The 13,807-nt window shown below is 34.7% G+C and overlaps 2 protein-coding genes across 2 annotated transcripts; one reads left to right on the top strand and one right to left on the bottom strand.

Moving 5' to 3' along the window:
- The first annotated feature begins 3,656 nt into the window (after positions 1 to 3,656).
- LOC120078530 (SEC1 family transport protein SLY1-like) lies at positions 3,657 to 5,961 on the top strand. Its single transcript, XM_039032805.1, has 2 exons — positions 3,657 to 3,837; positions 3,973 to 5,961. Exons 1-2 carry the CDS (start codon positions 3,807 to 3,809, stop codon positions 5,796 to 5,798), a joined length of 1,857 nt encoding a protein of 618 aa, XP_038888733.1. The 5' UTR covers positions 3,657 to 3,806; the 3' UTR covers positions 5,799 to 5,961.
- A 1,702-nt stretch (positions 5,962 to 7,663) lies between these two features.
- Positions 7,664 to 13,555, bottom strand: LOC120077081 (protein DETOXIFICATION 45, chloroplastic). The gene is made up of 14 exons (XM_039030939.1): positions 13,361 to 13,555; positions 12,733 to 13,115; positions 12,437 to 12,579; positions 11,603 to 11,746; positions 11,337 to 11,506; positions 11,036 to 11,171; positions 10,821 to 10,917; positions 10,643 to 10,743; positions 9,913 to 10,076; positions 9,613 to 9,684; positions 9,338 to 9,454; positions 9,157 to 9,252; positions 8,531 to 8,652; positions 7,664 to 8,022 (listed from the first exon to the last, which is right to left on the bottom strand). The coding sequence occupies exons 2-14, from the start codon at positions 13,092 to 13,094 to the stop codon at positions 7,947 to 7,949; spliced, it is 1,800 nt and encodes a 599-aa protein (XP_038886867.1). The 5' UTR covers positions 13,095 to 13,115; positions 13,361 to 13,555; the 3' UTR covers positions 7,664 to 7,946.
- Between the last annotated feature and the right edge of the window lie 252 nt (positions 13,556 to 13,807).

The raw sequence follows: 13,807 nt of genomic DNA on the forward strand, positions 1-13,807 counted from the left end.
TTGATTTCTTTATTTAATTGTCTAGCTTTTAGGAGTGATTTTAGAACTGAAGCAAGTTTGGAAAATTGAGAAAAAAAGAAATGGTTTGTTTTTTTAAAAAATATTTTGCTATTAGGAAAAATGAAAAATGTAATTTGAAAAAAGCAAAAATAATTTTTATTTTAGTTATCAAATGAGGGACTTTGAAAACGTTCCTAAAAATAATAGAAATTCATTTAAGTAGTATGTTTAAGTTTTTATTTTTTATTTTTATTATTATTATTTTTTTAAAAAGGTTATTAAACTAAATGAAGTCAATGTGAAGATTAATAAAATGGGGTCGAAATGAAAGAACTTAGTATAAAATCATCAAGTTGGAGTATGGAATTAGTTTTAATTATACCTTCCAAGCTTGAAAAGTTTCTATTTAAAACCTTTCAACCTTGATTTTTTTTTTTCTTCAAAACAATCCTTCAAAACTTTTGGTACAGTTAAATTCAAGGACATAAAATTTTGTGCCGTTAAATTTTACGACTATTGGTGCTGTTAAATTCAAGCTTGAAGTTTTTTAGTTCAATACTTTTGGTGTCGTTAAATTCAAGAACAGAAAAGTTTGTTTATGCACAATTTCATCAACGTACAAGTAAAATGAAGAAATTGGGGACATAAAATTAAAAGAGGAAGATGATATTGGGTATGGTTCATAAATAGTCCATATACCTGTTTTACTTTACATATTTATTTAGATTTTTTCAAACTTTTTCGTCCAAGACAAAAACTAATAAGATTTGTTTTGAAATAAGCTTCGAATTTTCAAAGGCTAAATTGTGACTTTTAAAGTTACGTGATATTTTTGATAATTTAAGCTTCACCATTTTATTGGTTTTAGTAAAATTGGGCAAAATGACCATTGGAAGTTTCATTTTGTTTTTTTTTTAAAACTATTTTTTTGACCCCTTGATGATGAAAATGATGTAAGCATGGTTATATAATTACTCTTTTGCCCTTTACCATCAACCCACCAAATTAATTCACATTTTCCACCTAAAATTAATTTATCTAAAAATCATTAACAAAAAACTATTCACACAAAAAATTCTTCACCAAATTTGTTGCTTGTATAATTACTCTTATGTCCTTATTAAATTTCCACTTTCAATTTCAACCACCAACCTATCAAATTAATTCACATCCTCTACCTAAAATTAATTTATTCAAAAACCATTAACAAAAAATTATTCTCACAAAATTCTCCACAAAATTTGATTTGTTTACAACCCCACAAAAAGTTCTCTTCACCTTATTATTTCTATAACGAAATTCGTCAAGTCCAAAACTTGTCTTTCACGAAGCTGTAATTTTGTACACTCCGTCGTAAGAAGATATGTATTTCATTTTTGTATGTATTCTCAATAGTTCACTAATTTCTAGAAAATTGACAAAACTAAATGACATTTTTGGAGTTTGATTTATGCTTGCTTTATTGATTGTTTTTTTTTTTTAATAATGTCCTGCATTTGATATTTATTTATAAATTTATAAAAAAAAATAAAAAAGAATTTTTTTTTTAATATACCTGGTCGGGCTTCACCGGATAGGAAGCAAATGAGTTCAAATTACCCGGTCAGGATTCAACTAAATGTTATATGCTTAGTTGAAGAAGTCGATCACAACTTTTATGAATATTCATTAAATCAAACTAATTAAGTTACCTCAAAAGCATGGGGAAACTTATAAAGATTGTACGTTTGTTGTTTTCCATCTGCATTGCCCTTATACGCCTATGCTTTATTTTTCAATCATTGTTTGAATCGTTTAATTATATTCGCAAAAATTTTCTTGCTCCATTCCTCATTACAAAATTTATTCCAATCTCCTATGATTGTTAAATTTTCAAAATCCATTTGTTTTTTCCTCTCCCTACCCATCATAGCAAACTCAATAATATAAAACAATGCAATTTTCACTACATCAAAATTGTTTTCAAACTCAAGACTTGGAAAAATAGATTCCAACTTGTATGCATTCATGCCCTCATTATCGTTTAGATACTTAGCTCTAAGTCTAACAAAAGAATTTTCTCTCTTCACAGTTCTAGTTTGATGTTTTAGTCGTGTGATAAGGTTAAACTCTATTTGGCTGAAAAATACCTTATTCCCCATAAGGTTAAAGCTAATAACATCTCTTCTAGGTTCCTCTACCTCCCGAAGAAAAATATAATGAATTAGTAGTCCATTGAAGATGATATTTGTGTCAAGGAGAGGACCAAAACATGTTTGTTTAAACATGACTAATTGTGTCGGAGTTAGTTTTTTTTCTTAATTTTAGGGCTAGGAAAATGGTCATCCACCTTCATATCTAGTTCCATTATAACCTACATTTTTCATGAAATAGATAAATTAGAAGACAACACATCATGATCATCAATGAGTACTTAAAAAGAACAAAAATTGTATATAAATATATATATAAAAAAAAATCAGCCTAGCCCATACCCGACTGAGTAAAAATCAGTATACCCCTACCCGGTCCCGCCCGCCCCCCTTTCGGGTACGGGAGGGCCAAAATCCAGAAGCGAAGGGGCGAAACTCCTGCCCGGTGTACCTTCCCAGTCCCGATCGGACCTTCACGGGGAGTCCCCGCTTCTGGATTTTAGCCTGGTCCAATACCCGACTGAGCTCATGACCGGGCCATATACCAATCTTCCCCTCCCCCTACCCAGTCCCGGTCGTGCCTTCATGTCATAAGTTTATAGGATTTTGGCCCGGTCCAATACCTAGCGAGGCGCCGGATCGGGTCACATACCAATCTTCCCCAAATCTCTTCCCCATTCTTCTCCGCTGACCACCCTTGTATGAAGCCCAACCGGGCGTCCCCTACCTTACCCAGTTTTTGCCCCTTCCCTTCGTCATTTTCTTTCTTTCCCGCCCATACCCGGTCGAATTATACATGAGCCCGACCGGCCTAGCATCAGGCAACAATCTTCCCCATTCTTCTCCGTCCGATCATATACCCGCTTATTTTTGTACGAAGCCCAGCCGAGTGCCACCTACCCCTACCCGGTTTTGCCCCCTTCCCCATCATCCTTTCCTCTATTTCCTACCCATACCCGGTCAAAATATACATGGGGGCCCGACCGATCTAGCACCGGATGCAATCTTCCCCAAATCTACTCCAAATCTTCCTCAATCTTCTCCGTCTGGTCATGTACCTGGTCAACATTGTATCAAGCCCGACCGGATAAGACTAATTTCCGAAAACTCATTTTTAGGCCCAAACTTATTCAGAAAATGTCGAACATGATGTTTTTAGAAAAAAAAAATTAGCATTTAACATAGATCTAACATAGATTTCAAATAATAATTTATAGCATCTAAGATAAACTAATATTTAGTGAAAAAAATGAAAATCCATACTTGATTAGTTGAAAAATTCCAAATAATCTTCAATAAAAAAGAAAATGGTAAGGGAAATGGAGATAAATGGAGTGAGATTGAGAAAATGGCTGGGAATGATCGAAAATGGCAAAGAAAAATAGTGAGAGTGGAGGTTTGGAGAGTTTAAGTAACTTTTGAAACGTAAAGGATATTAGAGTAATTTTACTTAATTTTCAAAATTGTGAAGTAAAAAACAAATTTTTTAAAAATAATCCAAGACATAAAACTAAAACTTCAAAAGGACTATTTTTGTGGATTGTCTCGGGTTTTAGTATCCTTCTTTGATAGAGAGACAACGTAAGGAAGCCACCGTCTCCCTCGCCGTCACCGGTCGACTCCAAATCCCTAACTCCTCATTCTTTCTTCACCGCCTTATCGGATTCCTCGTCTATGGCTCTCAATCTCCGCCAAAAGCAGACTGGTAAGCCCTTTCTTCTTCTTATTCTTCCTTCAGTTTCTGTCGTTGCTAATCAATTATACACATAAACCCCACGATTCTCCTGATTTCCATTTGTCCGACGTCCTTTGAACTAATTCCGTTTTTAATTTCTCGCAGAAAGCATTATCCGTATGTTGAATCTGAACCAGCCGGTTACTCCAACGGGTACAGCCAACGAAGAGGTTTACAAGATATTGATCTACGACAGCTTCTGTCGAAACCTCCTTTCTCCTTTAATTCATGTCAAGGACTTGCGCAAACATGGCGTTACTCTTTATTTCCTTGTCGACAAGGACCGTAAGCCTGTCCATGATGTGCCTGCTGTTTACTTTCTTCAACCTACTAAGCATAATATCGATCGGATCGTTGCCGATGCCTCCCGTTCTTTGTATGATAGCTTCTTCCTCAACTTCTCATCCTCTGTCCCTCGCCCGCTGCTCGAGGATCTCGCATCTGAAGCGTTGAAATCGGATTCAATTCAACGGATTGCTAAGGTGCACGATCAGTATTTGGAATTTGTTACTCTAGAAGACAATTTGTTTTCGTTGGCTCAGAAATCTAGCTATGTGCAACTGAATGATCCTTCAGCGGGGGATCGTGAGATTGAAGAGATTGTGGAGAAGATTGTTGGTGGGTTGTTCTGTGTTTTGGCTACACTTGCTGTGGTGCCGATTATTAGGTGCCCACGAGGGGGTCCTGCTGAGATGGTTGCCATGGCGTTGGATCAAAGGTTGAGGGATCACCTGTTATCCAAAAACAACTTGTTCTCTGAAGGTGGGGGGTTTATGAGCTCCTTTCAGCGCCCGATTCTGTGTATATTTGATCGTAATTTTGAGTTATCTGTTGGAATACAGCATGATTTTAGATATAGACCTTTGGTGCATGATGTTCTTGGGCTTAAACTGAATGGGTTGAGTGTTAAGAGTGAAAAGGGTGGAATGAATTATGAGTTGAATAGTTCTGATCCATTTTGGTTAGCAAATGGATCCTTGGAGTTCCCTGAAGTTGCAGTTGAGATTGAGACACAGTTAAACAAATACAAGAAGGATGTTGATGAGGTTAATAGGAAAACTGGTGGAGCTGCTGGGGCTGAGTTTGATGGAGCAGATATGATAGGTAACACTAAGCATTTGATGAAAGCTGTGAACTCATTGCCTGAGCTGACTGAGAGGAAGCAAGTCATTGATAAGCACACAAATATTGCTACTGTGTTGCTTGGTGAGATTAAGGAAAGGTCCCTTGATTCATATGCGAAAAAGGAGAGTGAAATAATATCGAGAGGTGGCATTGATCGGAGTGAGCTTCTCAGTGTGCTTAGAGGTAAAGGCACGAAGATGGACAAGCTTCGGTTTGCTATCATGTATCTGATCTCTTCTGAGAACATTAATCAGTCTGAGGTTGAAGCAGTCGAAGAGGTCCTAAGGGAGTTGGAAATTGACACCAGTGCATTTCAATATGTAAAGAAGATAAAGTCATTGAACGTGTCGTTCGCATCTGCAAATTCTGCTACCAGAGGCAACATTGTCAATTGGGCTGAAAAGCTATATGGACAATCAATTAGTGCAGTGACTGCTGGTGTAAAGAATCTATTATCTACTGATAGGCAACTTGCATTAACAAGGACTGTGGAAGCTTTAATGGAGGGAAAACCAAATCCTGAGATTGATTCTTATCTCGTGCTTGATCCACGCGCTCAAAGGTCAAGCGCTGGAACGAGCAGCAGCCATTTAAGAGGACCGTTCAAGGAAGCGATCGTATTTATGATCGGCGGGGGTAATTACGTAGAGTATGCGAGTTTGCAGGAACTTTCCCTTCGTCAGCAGGCTCCCAAGCATGTTGTATATGGTACAACAGAAATTCTAACTGGAGAGGAGTTTGTAGAGCAGCTTATGCAGTTGGGGCAGAAAATGGGTTTGGGAAGTGCTGCTGTATCTTCCAAGTAAATTAGTGCATATTCTTAGTGTAAAGCATCTTGGAGTTATTTTTTGGTTGATGAAATATTAAGTGGTAAAATTTTTAATGTCACATAGAACACTATAGTCACTGATGATGTATACTTATCATAGAGCGGGCTACATGAATCCAAGTTGATCGCTTTGAATCTCTTGGGATGTCATTTTCCCATTGTTAGATTGGCTCGATTCAGTCAATTCAGAGTAGAAGTAGAGGATCTGATGATCCAGACTACCAGAACCAATTTTGTTGTAGACTTTAATTGAACAGGATTTGTTCTATAGATTGTACAATTATGTCCCAATGTTTTAAAGAATCAATTTTGCTATTGGAGGAATCAACTAACCGAGTACCGGCAAATCAACATTTTGGTATAACTTATTCTTTCCTTTTTAGTTGTATTTTGTTTAACATTTCTAGTTGACACATTATTTTGTGTAGGACTATAATAGAACGTGAATTATATTTGTATATTTGGATGATTAAATCCCACACCAATTCACTATTTGCTTACATTCTTGAGCCACACATTAAAAGCAAGCATGCGACCCCTATTTCATCATAAAATCACCTCAAACACACTTTTAAATTTAATATCTATTTTAGTCGTATATTTTACGAAAATAATTTATTTCTTCAATCACCTAAGTTGACTCCTCACTTTCCTACTTGTCCAAATTTACATTACGATCATGTCATGTATCCCATTTGGCATATAATCATGCTTTCTCCTTAAATTATTTAAAAATTAGAAACATATTAAAAATGTGGCAAAAAAAATGAGAGAAAAATGTAGAATTCTAGAGGCATTTCAAAAATAGAAAAATAAGAAAAAATATATACAAAAATAACAAAATTTAATTATTTTCTCTTTCTCCATCTTCCTACTTCTCCTCCCTCTTCTTCTTCACCAATAAATCTTCTTCTTTATCTTTCTTCTTCTCTATTTATAGTTTTGTTCCTAGTTCAAAAATGTTAATTAGAATGATAATGATAGATAATGAAAGGTCAAATTATAGATCAAGTAATAATAGTTTTTTTATAGTTATATTGCTAGTTCCAAAATAGTAATAAAAAGGTGATCGAAAAACTGATAGATATTGATAGAAGTCTATCAATATCTATCGGTGATAAAAACTTATGAAAGTTTATTATTGATAAACACCGATAAATGTCTATCAATGTTTAAACTGATAAAAATCTAACATTAATACTATCAGTAATAAATCAATGTCTAAACTAATAAAAGTCTATTACTAATACTATTAGTAATAGAAATTGATACAAATCTATTATTGATCGAGATCGATAGAAGTCTATCAAGTGTTTGTTTTTTTTTTACTATTTTTATAAATAGTTTGATATTTAGAATGCATATATCCAATTAACAACTAAATCACAACTTGTATATGTAAATCAAAATCTCAAATTATCTTCAGTTAAATTAAGAATTGTAAATTACAACAATGGATTAAGATATGTCTTTAACCAAGACGTTAGAAGTCACATTTCTATGATAACTCACCACACAACACTTGAAAACCATTTTTCATAAGGAGAATGTGTTGGAATATGATATACAACTATCGTATAAGTCAGAAGGCAAATGTGGAAACATGTTAAAATGATATTAGCACGATTCTTTTTTCCCAACGTTATTTGCCCTTAGATAATGACCACGATGAACTTTAAACTCCAAGTTTCAGCTTATAAACATGTATTATCTTCATTTGTTTTTTAATTGAATAAGGCAGGTCATGTATTGACTCTTTGATTTCTTCAAATAACTCTTTTAAATAGCGGCTATCCTTGTCAAACTGATTATAAAAAAATTGTACCCAATTCGATATCTTTCTATCTTTAATATCAAGTTCCTCATTCCATAGTGAACATAACTCAACATTAATGGACATGTACTATCTTTTTTTAGATTACATCTAAACAAGAAAACAAAACAAAAACACAATAGAGAATGAGCATATTCTTAAGCAGTTAAAGACTGCCCTATTATTCAATGACGTCAAAATTTGGAGAATAAACAACAAAATGAGAAATTACAAGGATATTAGAAACCTTAAGAAAAATAAAATCTTAGATGGTGGAAACATTTAAAAAATTTATAACTGTAACTAAAAGAGCTATGGCAATGTGTGAACCTTGGTATTTTGGAAATTACTGTGCAGGAACCACCATGGACCATTTCTGGAAAGCAATCTGCATAATCAAACAAAAAAACCAAGTTATAAACTTCTGCAGAGAATGACGTGAAAAACAGAGGTCCCAGCCAACAACTTCAACACCATTCGTCTCTTTTTGGTATTTTGATCAATACATTTACGTCATGCGAGGCCCGACATGAGAAAAGAAGATAGACTTGCTTTGTGTTTCTAACAGCGTGCCTAAAATGGCCAACAAGAGCGCCTCCCTTTGACCTTATGAGTGTCAGCACCTCACAGGAGTTTTCAGTAAAGAAATTAAGAAACATGAAACATCAATCAAAGGCTCTAGCTTACATCATGGAAAAGGCATCTAATCACGAAACAATTTTTTTTTTCTTTTGCAAAATTTTAATTTTAAATTTTTTCTTAATCTAATTACTCATGCTACTTCATTGTTTTTATTTTTTTTTTTAAATTTAAAAAATCCACAGTTCGTGCATGGGCCCTTTCAATGAGTTGAGGATTGATTAGCATTTCGCAATAATGAAAGTGTGAGATTCTACCTGAAAAAACCAGCTGCAGTACGCAAGCCCATAAAGAGAGACAAGCCCAACCACAGCCCACGAAGACCCAAAACAGTAGGAGCATATAGCAAAACTGAAGAAGAGACGGCCCCAACTGCCATCTACAGGTATAATTCACAAAATCAATCAAGTCACATCTTCGAAAGAGAATATTTCAGTCATAATTGCAAGGCTAAATTCAATTAAAAAAAATACACCCTTTGTTTAAAACACTATTTATTCTCTCAAAAGTTGCAAAATTACCCCCCCCCCCATAAAGATTTCAAAACTTACCCTTACAGTAGAAATCCTTTAAAATTTTGGACAGATTTTTTAATGGTGTGGCAGTAACCAAGAAAGGATGACAATTTGGATTTTTGTTCTAGGTCACCACCACATAATTCTAGGTAACTATTTCCATTTGAATCTCTATTAGATTTCTACTTTTAAGGGTAGTTTTAAAACGTTGATGTAAAAGACCAAGGGTGATGTGCAACTTTAGAAATAATATGAGTATTTTTTAAACAAATGACTTCAGGCATTTTTTTTTTTAATTAAGGCTATATTCAATTAAAGAAACTGATTAAATAAACAAATACATACAAATAAATAAAGAAACTATTTACCATTGAGAAAGCAGCATATCGGAAGTCTGAAACACCATAATGCAGACCATCAAAAATAAACGCCAGAGAATTCAAAGGTTGAGTTGCACTAACAAACTGTAAAGTTTCAAGCATTAAGTTAGAGGATACACAATTCCTCACAGCAACACGATAAATTCACCACCACAGAATTGTATCCTACCAAGACTCCAGTTCTGACAATTCCTAAAACGTCCGCATCCTTGGTGAACAAGGTGGCAAGAGAACCAAAAGATGCCCCAAGAATTGCAAATAATATGGTACCTGTGAGCAATCCTACCTGTACAGGTATAGGTAAATTTATATAAAACTCCACATCAATTTCTAGAATCATATCTAGCTCAAAGACTTAGCATCATCCTAATAAAAAGTAAAAATAAAATGAAATAAAAGAAGACTAAGAATGTAGAAATTCAAAGTCCACACATAAATTCCTACCTTTAAGGCTAAGCCAGTTACTTCCTTCGCAGTCCTGTAATCACCTTTTGATACAGAGCTTGCAATCATAGCCTACCAAATAGATAATTTCAGGATCAGAGAGAAACAAATAAAGTTAAGGTGAGTTACTATAACTAGTTATTTAATGAGGAAAACTCAAGGTTTTAAACCATGAGTTGAAGAAGATATGACAAAGCCACAAAAAAAATTGGGACGTCGCTACTTCAGCAACCATTTTTTTGTACTATATTTCCATGGATTGAAATTTTCGGGAGGTTCTAAAAGGGGAAAAGTATGTACCTGACTTGAAGCAGCAAGTGCATCAGTAAGAAGAGAGACTGCTAACCATACTTGCATACATATTTGGTGTGCAGCCATAGCCACTGCACCTTGGCGCGCAGCCATTGACGTACCCAACGTCATAGTGGTTAGAACAGAAAGAGTCCTTCCAAGAAGAAAACCACCTAATAGCAGAGTCCACATCGTTATTTTATTGATTATTAACGAGTGAGAGAACTTGATCACATAACAAAGCCAAGAGGAATGCATTGTAAAATTTGATTGATCATTTTCCTTAAATGCAGCAATGGTTTAATTGCATAGGTCCCAGCTTCTTTTGATTTTGAATAATGTGATATGTACTACTATTTGGAAGCTTCCTACTGTTTGGAAGATTACGAGATGCGAATGAAAACTTTCAAGGGTTGAACATTCTAAAAAATTAAATTAAGATAAGTAACCAAATTTTAATCAGTGGTTTTTTATTCTACGGTTTCAGAGTATGATAATAATACCAATTGCTATGAAGTGATGGCAATTGATGCTTCAGACCACAATCTCATGTTTGATAGCATTTTTTTTTCTAAACCTTCTCACAAGTTTGCATCAGACCTCTCTTCTAAACAGTATGCTGTTAGTAGTGAAGATGAGGAAACTGGAGCCCATTGTGACTAAAGCATAATGAAAAGATTAATCCCAGTAACATGACACTAGTAAAGATATGAATAAAAGATAAGAATTCTAACAGTACCAGATTTCATGTATACACCAAATTGCAATGCACCAAACTTTGGCGGCAATAGTACAGCTCTTTTATTGAGAAACCATAACATCAAAAAGGCAATAACATATCTGAAACATAGACTCGATAAGTTTGGAGGGTATGATTAAAAAAATAGAGGAAAAAGATCAATTAGAAGTAAACATACTGAGATACAACAGTAGAAATTGCTGCTCCAGTTGCACCCAACCGAAAACAATAAATCAATATTGGAAAAAGACAGACAGCTAACAAATTTCCAATTCCTGCAAATGAAGAATACAAATTTAAGCAGGAAGGTGCAGTAAGAAAATGAAAAGAGAAATTGCTTTAAAATAAATTCCACCATTAACATAATTCTAGGTTTCATGACTAGATGCGTGCCTAGACAAAGAACAGGAGTTTTAGTATCCTTAAAACCCCGGAAAACTCCTTGAAGAGTCAAATAAAGAACAACAGCAGGAGCACCGAGGGCTCGAAGTGAGAGAAATTGTTGGGCTGGAATGCGCAAGGACGACTCCTATTCAAAATAAACCAACATATTCAAAAGATCATAAAGATAAAAGAATCTTTAAAGTATATGTCTATAACATAATATTTTTGGGAGGGTATTTAAATGTAAATATAAATACAAATCCATATAGCCAATCAAAGCATCACATAACTAGTTTCCAATTTAACTTACTGCAGAAATGCCCATGATATTAAGAAATATTCCAGATCCAAAATACAACGCCAAAGCCTCAAAAAGTCCAATCCCAACTGCCAATAATAAAGCTGTAGAGACTGAAGATAGCTGCTTTTTCTCATATAACTGCGCGTCTGGTTTTCCAACAGTATAGCCTTCTAAGGAATCTACTTACATGAAAAATTAATTTGGTATTAGATTACATAACCGTTAATTATAGCGCTCTATGAAAAAAGTTTGAACAAGCCAAAGACCAAAAGAACCTGATGAAGGATCTTCAATTGCATGTTTTGAAATATCCTCAGCAACAAAAGAAGTAGTTACACTCAGTAGAGGTATATTAAAAACCTTTGATATGTAGTTAAATATGTTTATAGAAACACCCGCTGAAGCCAACTCCAAGGCACCTACACAGATGTTGAAGATGGACAAATATGAAAAGTCTACACAATACTGCAATTCAGAAATAGCATGTACTACATCACTTCAGCTGGTGGGAGGAAGTGCCAAAGTAAAATTAATACAACTTACACCCAATAAATAGGACCCATCCCGATGATTACAGAAGGATGTTAGCATCCAAGAATTCCCATTGAGCTCGTAGCTTAACAGCTTAATTGATATATTAAGCAAACAGACACTGACTAACAAACCAAAGAAGTAATAAAAAAGTCGTCCAAGCACACACATGATCAAGTATCAAAGTTTTCATTATAAAGTAACTAAAAGAAAAAAGAAAAAGAAAACGTGGCCACTTCAAACTAAGTTTGTCCACACAAATGTATGACTCCACAGTCAAACTCAAAGCAGGGGTGGGTGGAGGGATCTATACATATTTGGGTCACAATTAATCACAGTATCAAATTAAAAATAATAAATAAACTGAATTAGAAGACCAGAAAGAAAAGTTATTATCAAATCAAGCAAAATACGTAAAGCAAAATAAATAGAAGGAAGTAAGCAGACTAACTTCAGCACAATTTTATGCGATATATATCTTTACTGGAAAGAATCTAAAAGAGCAGGGAAAAAATAAGAGTTGTTTTGTAACATGAAAACTAAAACTACAGAGTATTTGGAAATTTGAAGATACATGCCTAATCTTCCAATATAAGCAGTCTCCATAAGCTGTGCAAACGGTTCGATAGCTTGTCCAGCAATTGCAGGCGCACATAGAGCCAACAGCTCATGCTTAACATCCAGAGGCTGTTGGTGATAGTGGAGAAGTTCTTTCCACTGCCTGCAAGGAAGTAAGAAAAGTCAGCCAGTTCATACAAGCTGTCAAGTTTCATAACCAACTTTCAAAAGTAATAATAATAATAATTAAAAAAAAACGACAGTAAAGATAAATCTATAATAATTCAGCTAACAAGGAGGTATTCTCGACTCTTACACTGCCCCATTCTGATCCCTGGAAACAGCATCATCTTCTTCCGGATATAAACTTTCCTCCACATCCGAGGAATCCACCTCACAATCTGAGCTCAACTGATTCCTAGCCACAATAAAAGAGGCATTTCTGCGGCGTACAACAGGTGAAATGAACAGGCCATTGCACCGAGAACTCGCAGACAAACACCAATCCTCGACTCCATTTCGATTACTTAAAACCTTACTCTCAATTAAGGAAGTAACACAAACATCCCTACGCTTCAACGTTAAAAAAGACCACGTCTTATCAACATTTACTTTCTGTTTCCCCACTATTCGACCCACACCACTACAAACTATCCCGTCACTGACTCGACAAGCCATTTCCAAATTCCGACTGAAGTCCTGCAAATTCGCGCGTAAATATCAAAACATAAACAGTAAACGTAAGTAATAAGAAAACGGTCGAATTCAAAATCATAATCTACTCCCACAAAAACACATAGGAAACGCTCAAGCAATTAAGATTCGAAGCGTATAACAAAAACAGAGCTAAGTACCACAAAACAGAACAAGAAAGTAAGATTAACGAAGATTACAGCAATTAGTTAACGACAGATGAAAGAAATGGAGATGGAGAAGAGAAATACCTGGCTGGCTGGTCGGTAGTACGAATCGGGATTAGGGTTTCAGGAGGAGAATTCCATGGAAGAAATTGAAAACGAACACCGATTTTCAATCCGAAGTGGAAGCGCGAAGGCAAGAAAAAACGAAAGCTCTGAATTCTCTGTTTAATTCAAGCAATATAAAAAATAAAAGTAAAGTTAAAAGATAAAATAAAATGAAAAAAGGCGGCACCGAGCGGAAGTATCAAGATTAAAGTTCCTTTTGTTATTTTATAAAAATCTAAAAAAGATTAGATATTTTGTATAAGGTAAGAAAAGAGAGAATAGCTTTACGATTAAAATTTTGTTAAACTACAATTTTAATGAGATATTTTGATGTTAGGTCTAATATGTAATAAGGTGGACTCTGATCAACTTAGGTATAATTCAATTGGTTTATCTTCAACTAAAAAGTTAGAGATTTGAATTATT

Source organism: Benincasa hispida, chromosome 5 (assembly GCF_009727055.1).
Source record: "Benincasa hispida cultivar B227 chromosome 5, ASM972705v1, whole genome shotgun sequence".
In the NCBI taxonomy this organism is placed as follows: domain Eukaryota; kingdom Viridiplantae; phylum Streptophyta; class Magnoliopsida; order Cucurbitales; family Cucurbitaceae; genus Benincasa; species Benincasa hispida.

What these genes read in the sequence shown, in the direction of transcription:
- LOC120078530 (XM_039032805.1), top strand. Translation starts at nt 3,807, where the DNA reads ATGGCTCTCAATCTCCGCCAAAAGCAGACTG. An exon ending in TCTCCGCCAAAAGCAGACTG is followed by an intron (nt 3,838 to 3,972) that starts GTAAGCCCTTTC and finishes AATTTCTCGCAG; the next exon opens with AAAGCATTATCCGTATGTTG.
- LOC120077081 (XM_039030939.1), bottom strand. Translation starts at nt 13,094, where the DNA reads ATGGCTTGTCGAGTCAGTGACGGGATAGTTTGTAGTGGTGTGGGTCGA. An exon ending in AGGGATCAGAATGGGGCAGT is followed by an intron (nt 12,580 to 12,732) that starts GTAAGAGTCGAG and finishes ACTTCCTTGCAG; the next exon opens with GCAGTGGAAAGAACTTCTCC. An exon ending in CACTTGCTGCTTCAAGTCAG is followed by an intron (nt 9,685 to 9,912) that starts GTACATACTTTT and finishes TCTATTTGGTAG; the next exon opens with GCTATGATTGCAAGCTCTGT.